General features: G+C 41.7%; 1 protein-coding gene across 1 annotated transcript; it reads left to right on the forward strand.

Moving 5' to 3' along the window:
* The first annotated feature begins 211 nt into the window (after positions 1-211).
* On the forward strand, positions 212-10,663 carry KCNJ2 (potassium inwardly rectifying channel subfamily J member 2). Its single transcript, XM_066234706.1, has 2 exons — positions 212-363; positions 5,323-10,663. Exon 2 carries the CDS (start codon positions 5,538-5,540, stop codon positions 6,819-6,821), a length of 1,284 nt encoding a protein of 427 aa, XP_066090803.1. The 5' UTR covers positions 212-363; positions 5,323-5,537; the 3' UTR covers positions 6,822-10,663.
* The last annotated feature ends 2,276 nt before the right edge of the window (positions 10,664-12,939 follow it).

Raw genomic sequence — 12,939 nt, forward strand, 5'->3', positions numbered from 1 at the left:
GACTCCCGGATCGGGCTGGGAGGCTGGAGGCGGTGGAAGCCGCAGCAGGTTCTCCTCGTTGGCAGAAGCTTGGACCGCGGGTGTAGCATCCTCCCCTCCCCGCCGCGGTTTTCGGGGCCGGACGCGTGGCCAGACGCGCTGCGATTGGCCAGCAGCGGCCCGGAGGCGGAGCCAGGCTGGCCGGGATATTGCAGAGCGCACTGGAGCCCTGGCCAGCGCGCAGCCTTTCCCGGCGCCGGAAGGTTTGGTCTTGGGAATTCTGGTTTGCTTTGGCTCATTCGCTCTCACAAACTACTGGATCTTACATGCCTCTGTGCCCCCCTACTTCCACTCTATGTCCCCATGCTCCTGCGCCAGCAACAGGTAAGGGCTGCTGTGTGTTTTCTTCCTCCTTCTGTCTCGCTGCCTATGTGTCCTGGGGAGTGGACTCGGGCTGCTGTTCCCGGCTTTACCCTGCCCCGCTGCTCCAGTGGTGCCCCAGCTGTCACGCTGCAGGAGCGCTCACCCACGCTCCCGAGTCCCAGATCATGCCTATAGAGTTTGTGTGCGCACCAGAACATCCCCAGATCTAAAAATACTGAGATATGCTTGGAACAGTTGAGCAATAGAAACATTTCTCTGCAGCATCTGTTTGTGCTCATAACTTCCAATGCACCAGCTGTAGCAAGATTCTGAGTTTGGAGACAAGGGCAAGGGAGCTCGCGTTCGATTCTCGCTCTAAGGGGGAAAAAAGGAGGAGACGAGTAGTGTATCTAGAATACTGGTCTTAGACCTTGGCACACATTGGTACTCAGCAATTGTTTTGATCTTTGGCCTTTTTTCCTTCTTTGTCATTGCTTCAAGTGTAGCGTCGAGTTCCAAACAGAGTGAGAGACTCAAAGTTGCTTTGCTGGGAAAGGGAGCAGGAGCCCGAGTTGGAATAGAGCCTAAAGACAGCAAAACTTTCACACCATTATGTTGCTCTCCCCTAAGCAACTTGTAATTTTTGATAATAATAGTACTAATACCTAAGTTGAAGACAGCGTGGTTTGTAGGGAGGCTAGTGGTGGAAACGACTTTTTCTGTAAAAAAGATTGCATCATAACATAGACTCATCTTGACAATTAAAAAAAACAGAGAGACAGGAAGTGGGCATTTCAATGTTTGTGACAGGATAAGTGTATCTATAGGATGGTAACCAGGATATGGCTGTGAATCCTGGGAATTTTCATAAACTCAGAATTTACCTGTTAGGAAATAAGGCATTATTTGAAAACATATTTTGGGTATGCAAAGAATGCATATTGACGTTGACTACTTTTTTTTCCTCGCACTAATCTAGAAGCTGTTGTATGTCTGCTGTATATTACTGTGCACTTGTTAGCTTTTTCCTGCTCCCTCCCACTCCCCACCGGGAGTGTGATATTTATATTTGCCATTATCCTGAAAAATCTCCACGCTCAGTGGTAAGAGGTGTGACTTCAGGGACTGTGGGAGGGGTGAGAGTTAGGGTCAAGGTCATTTCACTTTGCCTCCAGCCCCTCCCCTCATGTTTTGTTGGCGCTTCCTTTGATGTCATTGGTGCCATTAGGAATATTTTTTCTCAACTCTGGTGAATTTGGCATTTAAAACCTTCACAGTATTTCCAATTCCTTGAGACTCTCCAGTTATGGAACCTCTGGTTAGCTGGCGAGTCCTTGTATGACTTTTGAGTAACATGAAAGATTGACCGCATCTTTACCTGAACAGGTTGAGTGTTTTCAGTTTTTCCTTCTTCTTTTTTTTTTTTATAGTGTATTTTTTGTTTATCAAATGCGTATGTTTTTCAGCATTTGCGCATGCTGGGTGATGCTCCACGCAGTGTTGAGTGTGAATGTTGTAGTGATCACACAGAGAAATGGGTATTCCCTTCCCCTCCCCTCTCCTCCCCTCCCATTCCCTTCCCCCTCCCTCCTGTTTACTGAGCTTCTAAAAGGTTGCTTTGCTAGCAGTTGTGCTCACATAGCAACATGTGCCCAGAGCACACTGGGGCTGGTGTATATGGCGTCAGCTGGGGAATAGCTGCTCTAAACACTTATTAGCAGACCTCTCTCTTAGCCTAACACACTCTCTTTTACTATACTTACTTAGTGCCCACACTTAGTGAGGAACTTTCTTTTTCACCGCACCATGACCATATCATGAGATGCATTATTCTCATTTATTGTTCACAATGACATTTTTTCTGGTATTTTATAATCCATATTGGAAATATGTTTATATAGTCAAAGTAATTTAGGGTCACTCATTATGTTATCTCCTTTACCCCCTCTTTTTTTTTTTTTTTAATCCGTAGCTTTCTCTCCCTTAACATCTACCTAAGATTGAAGCACTGGACTATTTTTTTCCATTGCTTATGCTTAATTTTGGCTCAGCCTATAAATAGTCTTACCATGAACAGCACCACATGTAGCCTTTTAACTTCCCAGAAGTCTTTTCTACCTCGTTGGTTATAGCCTGGGTGAAGTGATGCTTTGTGTCTTTCAGATTTACATCGGGCCCTTAACTATTTTGGCTGAAAGGGGAATTCACACACATTGTTCATCCAATCAAATATCAATTCTCCTGAGTTGTTCCCATCAGGGAATTCCATCACTTAGTGTTCTGCTCTGCTCTTAATCGGTTCTTTCTCAAAAAAAAAAAAAATTCTTTTGAATCTATCCCTAAAATAAAGTTGCACAGAAACCCTGTTCCTCATGGAAGGTTTCCCAGATGCTCACGAATTTTCAGTAAGAGATTTTCAGTAAGAGAAGAGCAAAGACGTTTTCTGCTTGCCTGAAGCCACTTGGCATGTGGGCGGTTCATAGGAAAGCCACTCTTCATAGTGGGCTATTAGCACAGTTCACCTTTCAAACTTTGGCAGGTTCTAGATTTTTGCAATGTCATCAGCTCCACACCATATACACACATAAATCTGTTTTGGAGCATATCTATTCAAAGTGACAGAAGTCTTCATTTTGTCCCAAAAGATTCTTGCTTCCCCTTTCTGGACAGAACATTTGTAAATGAAGGTCTGCATGAGTAACAGATTCTGTCATTAGCAATGGAAACAAGACAATAATAGTCGCTCAATCCAGGCTCTTTTCAAGGGGTCTAAATGGGGAAAGCTATTCAGAGGAAGCTGGTAATGTGTGTTTTGTGGAATTCAGACTAATGTCCTGGGGTCAAGATTTTTTGGAAAGTCGTAATTCAGTCTTTAGATTTCCTGTGGTGGTTATGCTTTAATCTGGCAAAGTGCAGAAAGAAGTCAGTCAGGAGAAATTTGAGACTGCCTACTCATGGTCCCTAATGCTAACTCAGAGGGGTGGATTGTTTTGAATCACGAAAAGGAAATTTCTTGGTGTCAGCTTATATGTTTCTGAAGTTAATCTGAACTCAAGGATACTAGCACTACTTAGATGATGCTTTTTTCCCCACCCTTTTTTGGTGGTGGTGGAAAGTACACCTGTATTTGGTGTTAAATCACCTCAACCTGTTTTTGTGTAGAAATGCTTGGCAATTTCACGTGAGCCAAATAAGCTGAAATCACTGGTAAAAAAAGAAAAGTTCTTTCCCTGTCCAGGATCTAGCACCCTGAGGAATAGGAATCCTGTTTCTTTTGTCCAAGTACAAACTTCACAAGGAAGCAGACAAAACATTGAAGCAGGTGGAAGATTGAGAAGGCACAGGAACTTCATTTTATAAAGTAATTTAGAGACACTTTCGAATCGGGCATCATTTAGGTGTCAAAAGCTGCCAAAATGTAGCACACATTGCAATTTTCCCAGATGACTAATCTCAGGAAAAATGTGTTGGGGCACATTCTTGCATAATAACTTGGATGAAGAGGGAGAAGTGAAAAGACTGTAACCATTTTCAAAGACAGTACACCTTGCCTTTCTGTAAAGGGGTGCACACAAAGAGATAACATGCTTTGCTTTTTTCTTTGCAAGTGGCTTGACTGACATTGCTTTTGTGACCTCCTTCATTTTAGTACAGTCTGGGGGGAGAAAAAATAAGTGGAGTCCTTATTATTAGGATTTCAACAGATTTCGGACCTTTTTTTAATCTGTTGGTTTTTGTTCTCTTTTAATACAGGGTTAGATTGGGGGGGGGTTGAAATGTGGGGGAATCACATTTTATTTATTTGTTTTAGTTCTGTGCTGCATTAATTTATAGTCCATAAAGAAAACACCCAGACTTCTACTTAAGTGTTTGTTAGTTGTCCAGGAAAACATAGTATCTTTGTGGCCAAGGAGAGACGTTAAAGGTGATAGATAGTTTTTACCCAGAACAGGATAAGGCACGAGGAGAAAACTGAGACTATTGTTTGTTCACATTAGGTAAAGGTGAGTGCCTTCTCCATAGGAACGTATAGCAAACAACAGCACTGGGAAGTGAAAGTAAGCTGGCTGACATTTATGATCCTTTCCTACCAAGTTGCCTCTGTTTGGGAAAGCCCAGGATTGGACTCTCATGAAATGAGTTCCTGTCTTATCTCAATCCACTAAAGACCTGGTCCTTTGGCACAAAGGTGCTTACTTCCAAGCCTGTCATTATACCTGGCAGTCCCATCTCCAGAGAATTTCAGGACTCTAATTGCTAGGCAACGGAATCATTCTCTATCCCCCAGAGCTAACTTGAGGCTTCAAGTCAGAATCATTTGCACTAACAGATGTTATCAGATATTTCTACATAGTGACTGCTTGAAGTGTGTACGCTGATGAAGCCAGCCCAAATAGTCTTCAGAATTTGAGATTCGTTTCAGATGATTTTAAGGACTGTCTGCTCAGTTTCATCATTTAAACAAAACAATTGGTGCCTTCTGATTTCAACCTTGTCATAGTCTCCCCTAATGCACCTGCAACTCAATGAATACGAACATTCTGCATTTGTATGGAGTGTTCTCTAGCTGTGTCTGAGTTCTTAATGCTTCATGACAAACCTTGGAGTTAAAAAGTCCTTCTTCTGGTTAATTACTTGGGACCTTCACAAGTAAAGAAAGCAAAAGAAGAGACTGAGAGGGGAGAGGTAGACCCATAAAACAGACTATTTTAGACTGCTTACAAGATATAGGAGAAAAGGCACCTGACATTGTGGTGGAAAGACTAGTCACAAACAACTAACCCTTCTGTGTTTAATGATTTTGTGCTTTTAAATAAAATAATTATTTTAAGGCACAATGATTTAAAAACCCAATAATTTAACATAGGCTGTGCTTATCTCTATCTGAGTCTGTGTGTCTTACTAGGAAATGCTGCCTTAGGGTGTAGAGCCCTTAATAATGAATTATTTTGTAATGAATGATCTCTCTGTTTTCGGCAGGACCTGTTCTCTGGATGACAGCTGAGTTACTGAGGTAACTCTGCATGTCAGTAGACAGACCTTGGTAGAACCTCAAGGCTCCTGGAGACCCCCATCTCTCCTTATTTTTTTTGGTGTGTGTCCTCACTGAGCATTCAAAACTGTTTCTCCAAAGGGTTTTGCAAAAACTCAGACTGTTTCCCAAAGCAGAAGCACTGGCGTCCACAGCAGAAGCGATGGGCAGTGTGCGAACCAACCGCTATAGCATTGTGTCTTCAGAAGAAGACGGCATGAAGCTAGCCACCATGGCGGTTGCAAACGGCTTTGGGAACGGGAAGAGCAAAGTCCACACCCGACAACAGTGCCGGAGCCGCTTTGTGAAGAAAGATGGGCACTGTAACGTTCAGTTCATCAACGTGGGCGAGAAGGGACAGCGGTATCTGGCCGACATCTTCACCACGTGTGTGGACATCCGCTGGCGGTGGATGCTGGTTATTTTCTGCCTGGCTTTCGTGCTGTCCTGGCTGTTTTTTGGCTGTGTGTTTTGGTTGATAGCTCTGCTCCATGGGGATCTGGATGCACCAAAAGAGAGCAAAGCTTGTGTGTCTGAGGTGAAGAGCTTCACGGCCGCCTTCCTTTTCTCCATTGAGACCCAGACCACCATCGGCTATGGTTTCAGGTGCGTCACGGACGAATGCCCGATTGCTGTTTTCATGGTGGTGTTCCAGTCCATCGTGGGCTGTATCATCGATGCCTTTATCATTGGCGCAGTCATGGCGAAGATGGCCAAACCGAAGAAGAGAAATGAGACTCTTGTCTTCAGTCACAATGCTGTGATCGCTATGAGAGATGGCAAGCTGTGTTTGATGTGGCGAGTGGGCAATCTTCGGAAAAGTCATCTGGTAGAAGCACACGTTCGAGCCCAGCTTCTCAAATCTAGAATTACTTCGGAAGGGGAGTACATCCCCCTGGATCAAATAGATATCAATGTTGGGTTTGACAGTGGAATTGACCGTATATTTCTGGTGTCCCCAATCACTATAGTCCATGAAATCGATGAAGACAGCCCTTTATATGACTTGAGTAAACAGGACATTGACAATGCAGACTTTGAAATTGTTGTGATACTGGAAGGCATGGTGGAAGCCACTGCCATGACCACACAGTGCCGTAGTTCATACCTGGCAAACGAAATCCTTTGGGGTCACCGCTATGAGCCCGTCCTCTTTGAAGAGAAGCATTACTATAAAGTGGACTATTCAAGGTTCCACAAGACTTATGAAGTACCCAACACACCCCTTTGTAGTGCCAGAGACTTAGCAGAAAAGAAATATATCCTCTCAAATGCGAATTCATTTTGCTATGAAAATGAAGTTGCCCTCACAAGCAAAGAGGAAGATGACAGTGACAATGGTGTTCCAGAAAGCACAAGTACGGACACACCTCCTGATATAGACCTCCACAATCAGGCAAGCGTACCTCTAGAGCCCAGGCCCTTACGGCGAGAATCGGAGATATGACTGACTGGTTTCTTCTCTGGAATAGTTACGCTAAAACACAGTCTGTTGGTCAAAAGCCCAAAACAGTTATTCAGACGGTACTGGCGCAGAGGCGGTCAAGGCAGGTGGCCAGCAGGGATGGAGGGTAGCACAATGGTTTCAGAGAAAAACTCTTAAGCTCAAAGACTAATGGAAAGCACTAAACATGCCTCCCCATGACCCGATGGCACATATACAAGTTGTAGGATAAGTTATGGGGTTTTTATGTTTTGTTTTGTGTTTTTACAAGACTTGAACTTGCAGGCAAGCCTTGGTTGGGTATTTGACTTATCCAGAATGCTTCTCTTTAGGGAACAAGAATGTTTTTAATGGCATAACAAAGGCAAGACTCTGCCTTAATCTTGAAAAGCTGCTAACTACATGAACACAAACTGTATTTTTGTTGCAATGTAGTTTTTCTTTAGTGTAATTTAAAAGTCAGTATTGAACTCTGTTGAAAGCCCGTGATATGCGCTTCAAAGTGGCAAGTATTTGGCTATTAGCTGCCAAAACAAAAGCCTGATTTTTTTGAGGCCAGTAATTTGTTTGCTAGAATTGATATTCTCTCTCTCTCTCTCTCTCTCTCTCTCTCTCTCTCTCTCTTTCTGGTTACATAAGGGCATTATGTAACGCTAGCCAAATGGTAGCCTCCGGGTTTTTTTTTTTTTTCCCTTCATGATGTTGTTAATGGGTTATCTCAAATTTTAAGTTAGACTACCTAAAATAAATGCCAAAGATAATGCACATTTTTGCACAGTGAAGCTCATACTAAAAAGGAAGGAGTGCTCCATAGCTGCCTTGATATCAAGAGACAATGACTGAACCTCAGCAAGACCTTGAACTGCCCTCTGGAAAATAGGACGTTGTCCACACACAGTCGAGTAAGTGTAGTGCTTTTCAAATTTTGTTCTTTCATGTGACTTTTGTATTAAAAGATAGAAAAGAAGGCGGAAGTGAAATTCACACACACACACACACACACACGCACACGCACACGCACACACTATAAACATCTTTTCTCTCCTGCAAGATAGTGCTGGCTAGGCTAATGTATAAGGTGAGAGATGGTGACATGTTCTTAGATTTTTCTGGGTTTTTTCCTTTTTGCACATTCCAAAATTTATTCCATAAGATAGGACGTTGGTTGAATTTAGTCGGCGTCCTCAGAACTGAGCCATCCAATGTGGAAGGTAAATTGGCTGAAACCTTTGTGGTTGAATTCATTTCCCTGACTTTCAGGACATTTTCAGATTGACTTTGCCTTAGAAAAGATGCCATGCCAGCTCTAAGGGCTGGTTCTTTTGATCAGTCTATCAGGAGTGAGTCCTACAGTGTCCGAGTGGGCTGCAAATGCCAAAGTGGGGAGAGGGTGAGATGCCGACGAGCCTCTTTGAATGTAGTACCTCAGCTCAAGTATTCACGAGAGAGAGGAAAGTTGCTTCATTTCAATGGTAGAGGGTAGGACTGAAAATGTTTCAGAATTTTAGGGTCAACAAGAGCTATATAACATATAACACAGTCACAAATTAAGGAAATAATGATCTCAAAGGGTTATTTCCCCTTCCTGTATGTACACTTGTTATTGAATCTGAGCTGATCCTTGTCCTTTTGGACCCTAGAGTGGGTGACTAAAGAGACATTGTTTTCCAAAAGTATCTCCTGCCTGGCTCCCTGATTGCTAACACCCCCCCCCCCGACTCTAGCTTAATAATGGAATTATTTTATTTTATTTTATTTTATTTTATTATTTTTTGGTCTAAAGTACCCTATCTGTGAATTCTGGGGTTACTGACTTTTCTTTTTAATTGGAGTCTCAAAACCAATTCTCTTATGGTGTTATATCCCTGTATGCCATTAAAACACAGCTTGTTCTAGAATCCTGTATTTTGTGAATTGATGTCTGTAATGGTCTCTGGGTCCTGAGCAGCCATATCTGAATGCAGTGCCTGCACAGCACAGTACGGTCACAGTATCTGCTGTGGTCAACCTTCCAAGGTCTTGGGTTTGGAAACGGGGGCGTTAGTTTTATGGAAACCAAGACAGAGATTGTCAAGCAAGTGGATGCGATCTGAAATCCAAATTTCAAGGCAGGTTCGGGAAGTTGGTTAGACAGTTGGAGGAACGGAGATTGAGGGGACGAGAGAACCGAAGAGGCAACAGTTTGGCTGGTGACAGTGAGAGGGCACCGAGGGCTTCAGCTGCTGCTATTTCTATATTTTGCAAAGGAAAATAATCAAACCAAAGAGTATTCCGTGATAAATTAAATGAAGATGCCATGGAGAGTGGGGGTGACCACAGGGAAGGCTCCTCCCAGACTCACAGTGCTGCCACTTAAAAAGACTTGAGGTTTTTGTTTTGTTTTGTTTTTTGCAAAAGGGGTTGGCATGGGGGCAGGAATGAGGGAGGGAAATCTTTCAACTTCTTTCTGAAATAGAGAAAAAAATATATAAAATTTCTGGTGCACAGGTTTGTTTGTTTTTTTCAAGAAAATTTTGCAGAAGCTATGTTTTTAAAGTGTACATTTTATAAAGTTTATCAGATATTTTCATATTTAAAGCCAAATGTAAATAGAAGTCTGTAAAGGGAAAAATTGCCATAGAAAGTATAACTTCAGTGCAGCAATTTCTGAGAGCTAGTACCTATATGCTACCGGTTAGCATGGTTTTAGCAAATATTTACCAGCCTTAAAAGGTTTGTATTGCTCTGTTCTTCGGTTATTTATTTCAGCATGGATTGTTCATTTGAAAGCTTTTTTTTAGTTATTAGTATTTTAACAGTTACAACAGTTACATTAAATGGTATTTTTTTTTCAAGAGCCAAGACACAGGTAATGCACAACATTTTTTGCTGTGTTTTACCTTCAAAAGATTTGTCCTTATTGCCTGGGTCTCTTTAATTAGTGCACACATGTCATTAGAATGCAGATTGAAGAGACTTGCCGTGAATGTCTGGGGTCTATTCCTGGATACATGTTGCTTCTCTATTGTAAGCAAACCCCGTTGAATTTACTTAGGATTTATTCACTTTTAAAGAATTTTTTTCCCATATCTGGCTGGGCATTATATTTTTTTGGGAGGAAGCATAGATTCTTGGTTATCCTATTTTTGAATAAAATGTAGACAAAGTGAATTCTATTTTGATTATTGAGAAAGGAATAGTTTTCTATCCCTCTAAGTATATACTTGAATCAGACATTGAAAGAATGTCTCACGATAGCACTGTAGTCATTTCCAAATTCCTGGAGAAAGTTATACCTTTCAAAAAAATTCTGTTCATGCATTATTTCTTCCCATTGCTTCCTTTCTTCCCTACAAAGTTCCATCCCAAACCTCGACATTTATTTCATGAGCTGTATCCCCCCCAAATTATGTTACCCTTGCAAATAAAAAATGTCAATTCATATTATATGATAAGCCACTCAGTAAAGCAGTAAAGGCAAGAAGCTTGTCCTGAGAAGTAGAGTTTGTTTTCACTCTGTGTCTACTAATGTTAAGGTGAAAAAAAAAAGTGTTGCATAGTCACCCCCCACCCCCACCCCCAACTAGAATCTCTTTTCAGGTCAATGCTTTATCCAGTGTGCCACCACAGTTCAGGCTAAGAATCTCTTTTCTAGTGATGTTGAGTTTCAGCTCTGGCCTCTGGTGAGTTGCATAACCCCGGCCTCAGACAATCGTGATAGTTATTATTTTGTTTGCTATCCTTTTGTATCTAAAGTCTTCCTGTTGTACTGCACAAACCATGGATTGTACATATTTTTATATATTATGTCTTATTTTATTATTTCTAAATAAAAACTTAAACGTTGAAAAGAAATTGGAGCAAAATCTCTGGGCTTCCTGTATATTTATGTAGACTCGCTGAGCTGTAAAGCAAATGTTCGTCCACATTGGGACAAACCCTGATGGTTTGCATGAATAGAGCCATAGAAATTGCCTAACAGGCAGGTGCAGTGGGTGGCGGATTAGTTTAATCCAAGTTTGAGGAAGTCAGGCTCATATTTTGTTTTGGGACAGAATGATCTAGGGAGAGAGAGGCTAGGAAAGACCAGAAGCCTGTATAATTTTATTAACAATGCCACGCTAATAAATTCCATAAAATTTTTAAAGGAAATTTAAAAAAGATACCTTTATTCTTAGGGTTTAGAAACTAAAAGAAAAAGACCAAGAAACAAGAAAATGAAACTAACAAAAAAATATTAAGCTTTAGATTTTTAATTTTTGGTTTAATGAGAATAATCCCTGTTCTTGGAGCCTAGACTCTGTATGGTGTTGTGCCTTATATATGATCTCATTCTCAAAAAACACATCAGGATATTCCCCTTCTTTTGTGGTAGAGATCAGAACTAGGCAAATGTGTTTTCGACAGGGCCAGATAGTAAAAGTTTTTGGTTTGCAGAACAGTCTTTGTCTGAACTCTGTAACTCCACCCTTATAGCGTGAAAGCAATCACAAATAATATGAAAACAATAGTCTGGCAGTGTTTCAATAAAACTTTACTTGTACTGCATGGGGTAGGTGAGATTTGGCCCATACCCTATCATTTATCCATGTGTGCTACAGATGAAGTAACTGAGGCTAGACTTTCAAGATCACAAATGACGGAAGTGGTATTAGAATTAGGTATATCTGCCTCTAGACCTGGTTTAACCCACCAAAACTATGTATTGTTTCACGGCCTAAAGTTATGGAGGATAGATGGTCTCAGAGGAAGTATCACTTCCTTTCTACCAAATTTGGATTAACTTAACTGTTTTTCGAGACTGGAAATACTGAGAAAGCCTGCATTCTGCTCCTTAATATTTCTTCCTTAAAAACTATGCATTTAACTCTGTTTAAATCTATCTCAACATGGTTTTAGGTTCTTAACACATTTTAAATAATCTAATCTTAACAGCAAACCTAAGGCGTAGGCCCTATTATTATCCCTATGAAAGAAATGAAGAAACCTAAGCTCAGAGAGACGGGGCATCATGTGCGAGTCCACACAGCTCATATTTGTTAGAGCTAAGATGAAAACCGAGGCCCTTCAGCAGTGAGCTTTTATCACAGCCCTGTGATTTCCATTTGGAGGCATTCTTAGTGAAAGTGTCCCTGTCTCCTCCAAGGCCTTTCTGCATCTCAGTTTTTATTCACCGACCTGAGGAAAACGCTGCTTTCTCCACATGGGGCGCCGCTCCTCCTGGCGTTGTCAGGGAGAGGGAAGGGACTCACGAAAAGTAGACTCATTGCAAATTTAAGCATCAGTTGTGGGACTTTGTACATTTCAAACTTCAGATTAATTTCAATTAACTAGGAATTGCATAGGCCTGTCCTGAGGCAAAACCACAAAGCTCTGCTACTAACCAAGCTTCACGTGTCACGGGGATGGCACGATCCTCCTGGTGACTAGCCTGTTACGCAAGAGGTGAAGTGGGAGCTCCAGGCAGGGAGTTGAAAACTATAGGTCTCACTTATACTTTTAAAATAGTTTTGTTATGTAAACATGACCGCACGCACATGCGCACACACACAAATACACACACACACACACAATGAAAAGGCAGGGTGAGATGTCAGAGTCCTTCTGCTTATGCCTTCTTCCCAGTGATGTCCAAACAAGGCCCCTGAAGTCTGGCCTTTGTAAGTAGCACATCTCTGCATACTATGTGTAAATAAGAAAACAGATTTTTCTCTTGAAAGGTCCTTTTTAGAGCCAGCAAACTGACTAAATCAAATATATTTGCTTCCCCAAAATTAAAGAAGAAAAAAGGAGAAAGAAAGAAAGGGAGAGAGAGAGAGAGAGAGAGAGAGAGAGAGAGGGAGGGAGGGAAAGGAAGAAAGGAAGGAAGGAAGGGAGGGAGGAAGGGGAGAGGAGGGGAGGGGAGGGAAAGGAAGGGAAGGGAATGGAAGGGAAGGGAAGGGAAGAAGGAAGGAAGGAAGGAAGGAAGGAAGGAAGGAAGGAAGGAAGGAAGGAAGGAAGGAAGGAAGGAAGGAGAAAGAAAGAAAGAAAGAAAGAAAGAAAGAAAGAAAGAAGAAAGAAGAAAGGTGAGCTCTATGCATTTTAAGTGAACTAAAGAGCCAAGTCCAAGATGACCATATTTTAAGATCTCAAAGACTCCTTT

Source organism: Saccopteryx bilineata, chromosome 6 (assembly GCF_036850765.1).
Source record: "Saccopteryx bilineata isolate mSacBil1 chromosome 6, mSacBil1_pri_phased_curated, whole genome shotgun sequence".
Classification (NCBI taxonomy): domain Eukaryota; kingdom Metazoa; phylum Chordata; class Mammalia; order Chiroptera; family Emballonuridae; genus Saccopteryx; species Saccopteryx bilineata.

Coding starts and splice junctions, on each gene's coding strand:
- KCNJ2 (XM_066234706.1), top strand. CDS start 5,538: ATGGGCAGTGTGCGAACCAACCGCTATAGCATTGTGTCTTCAGAAGAA.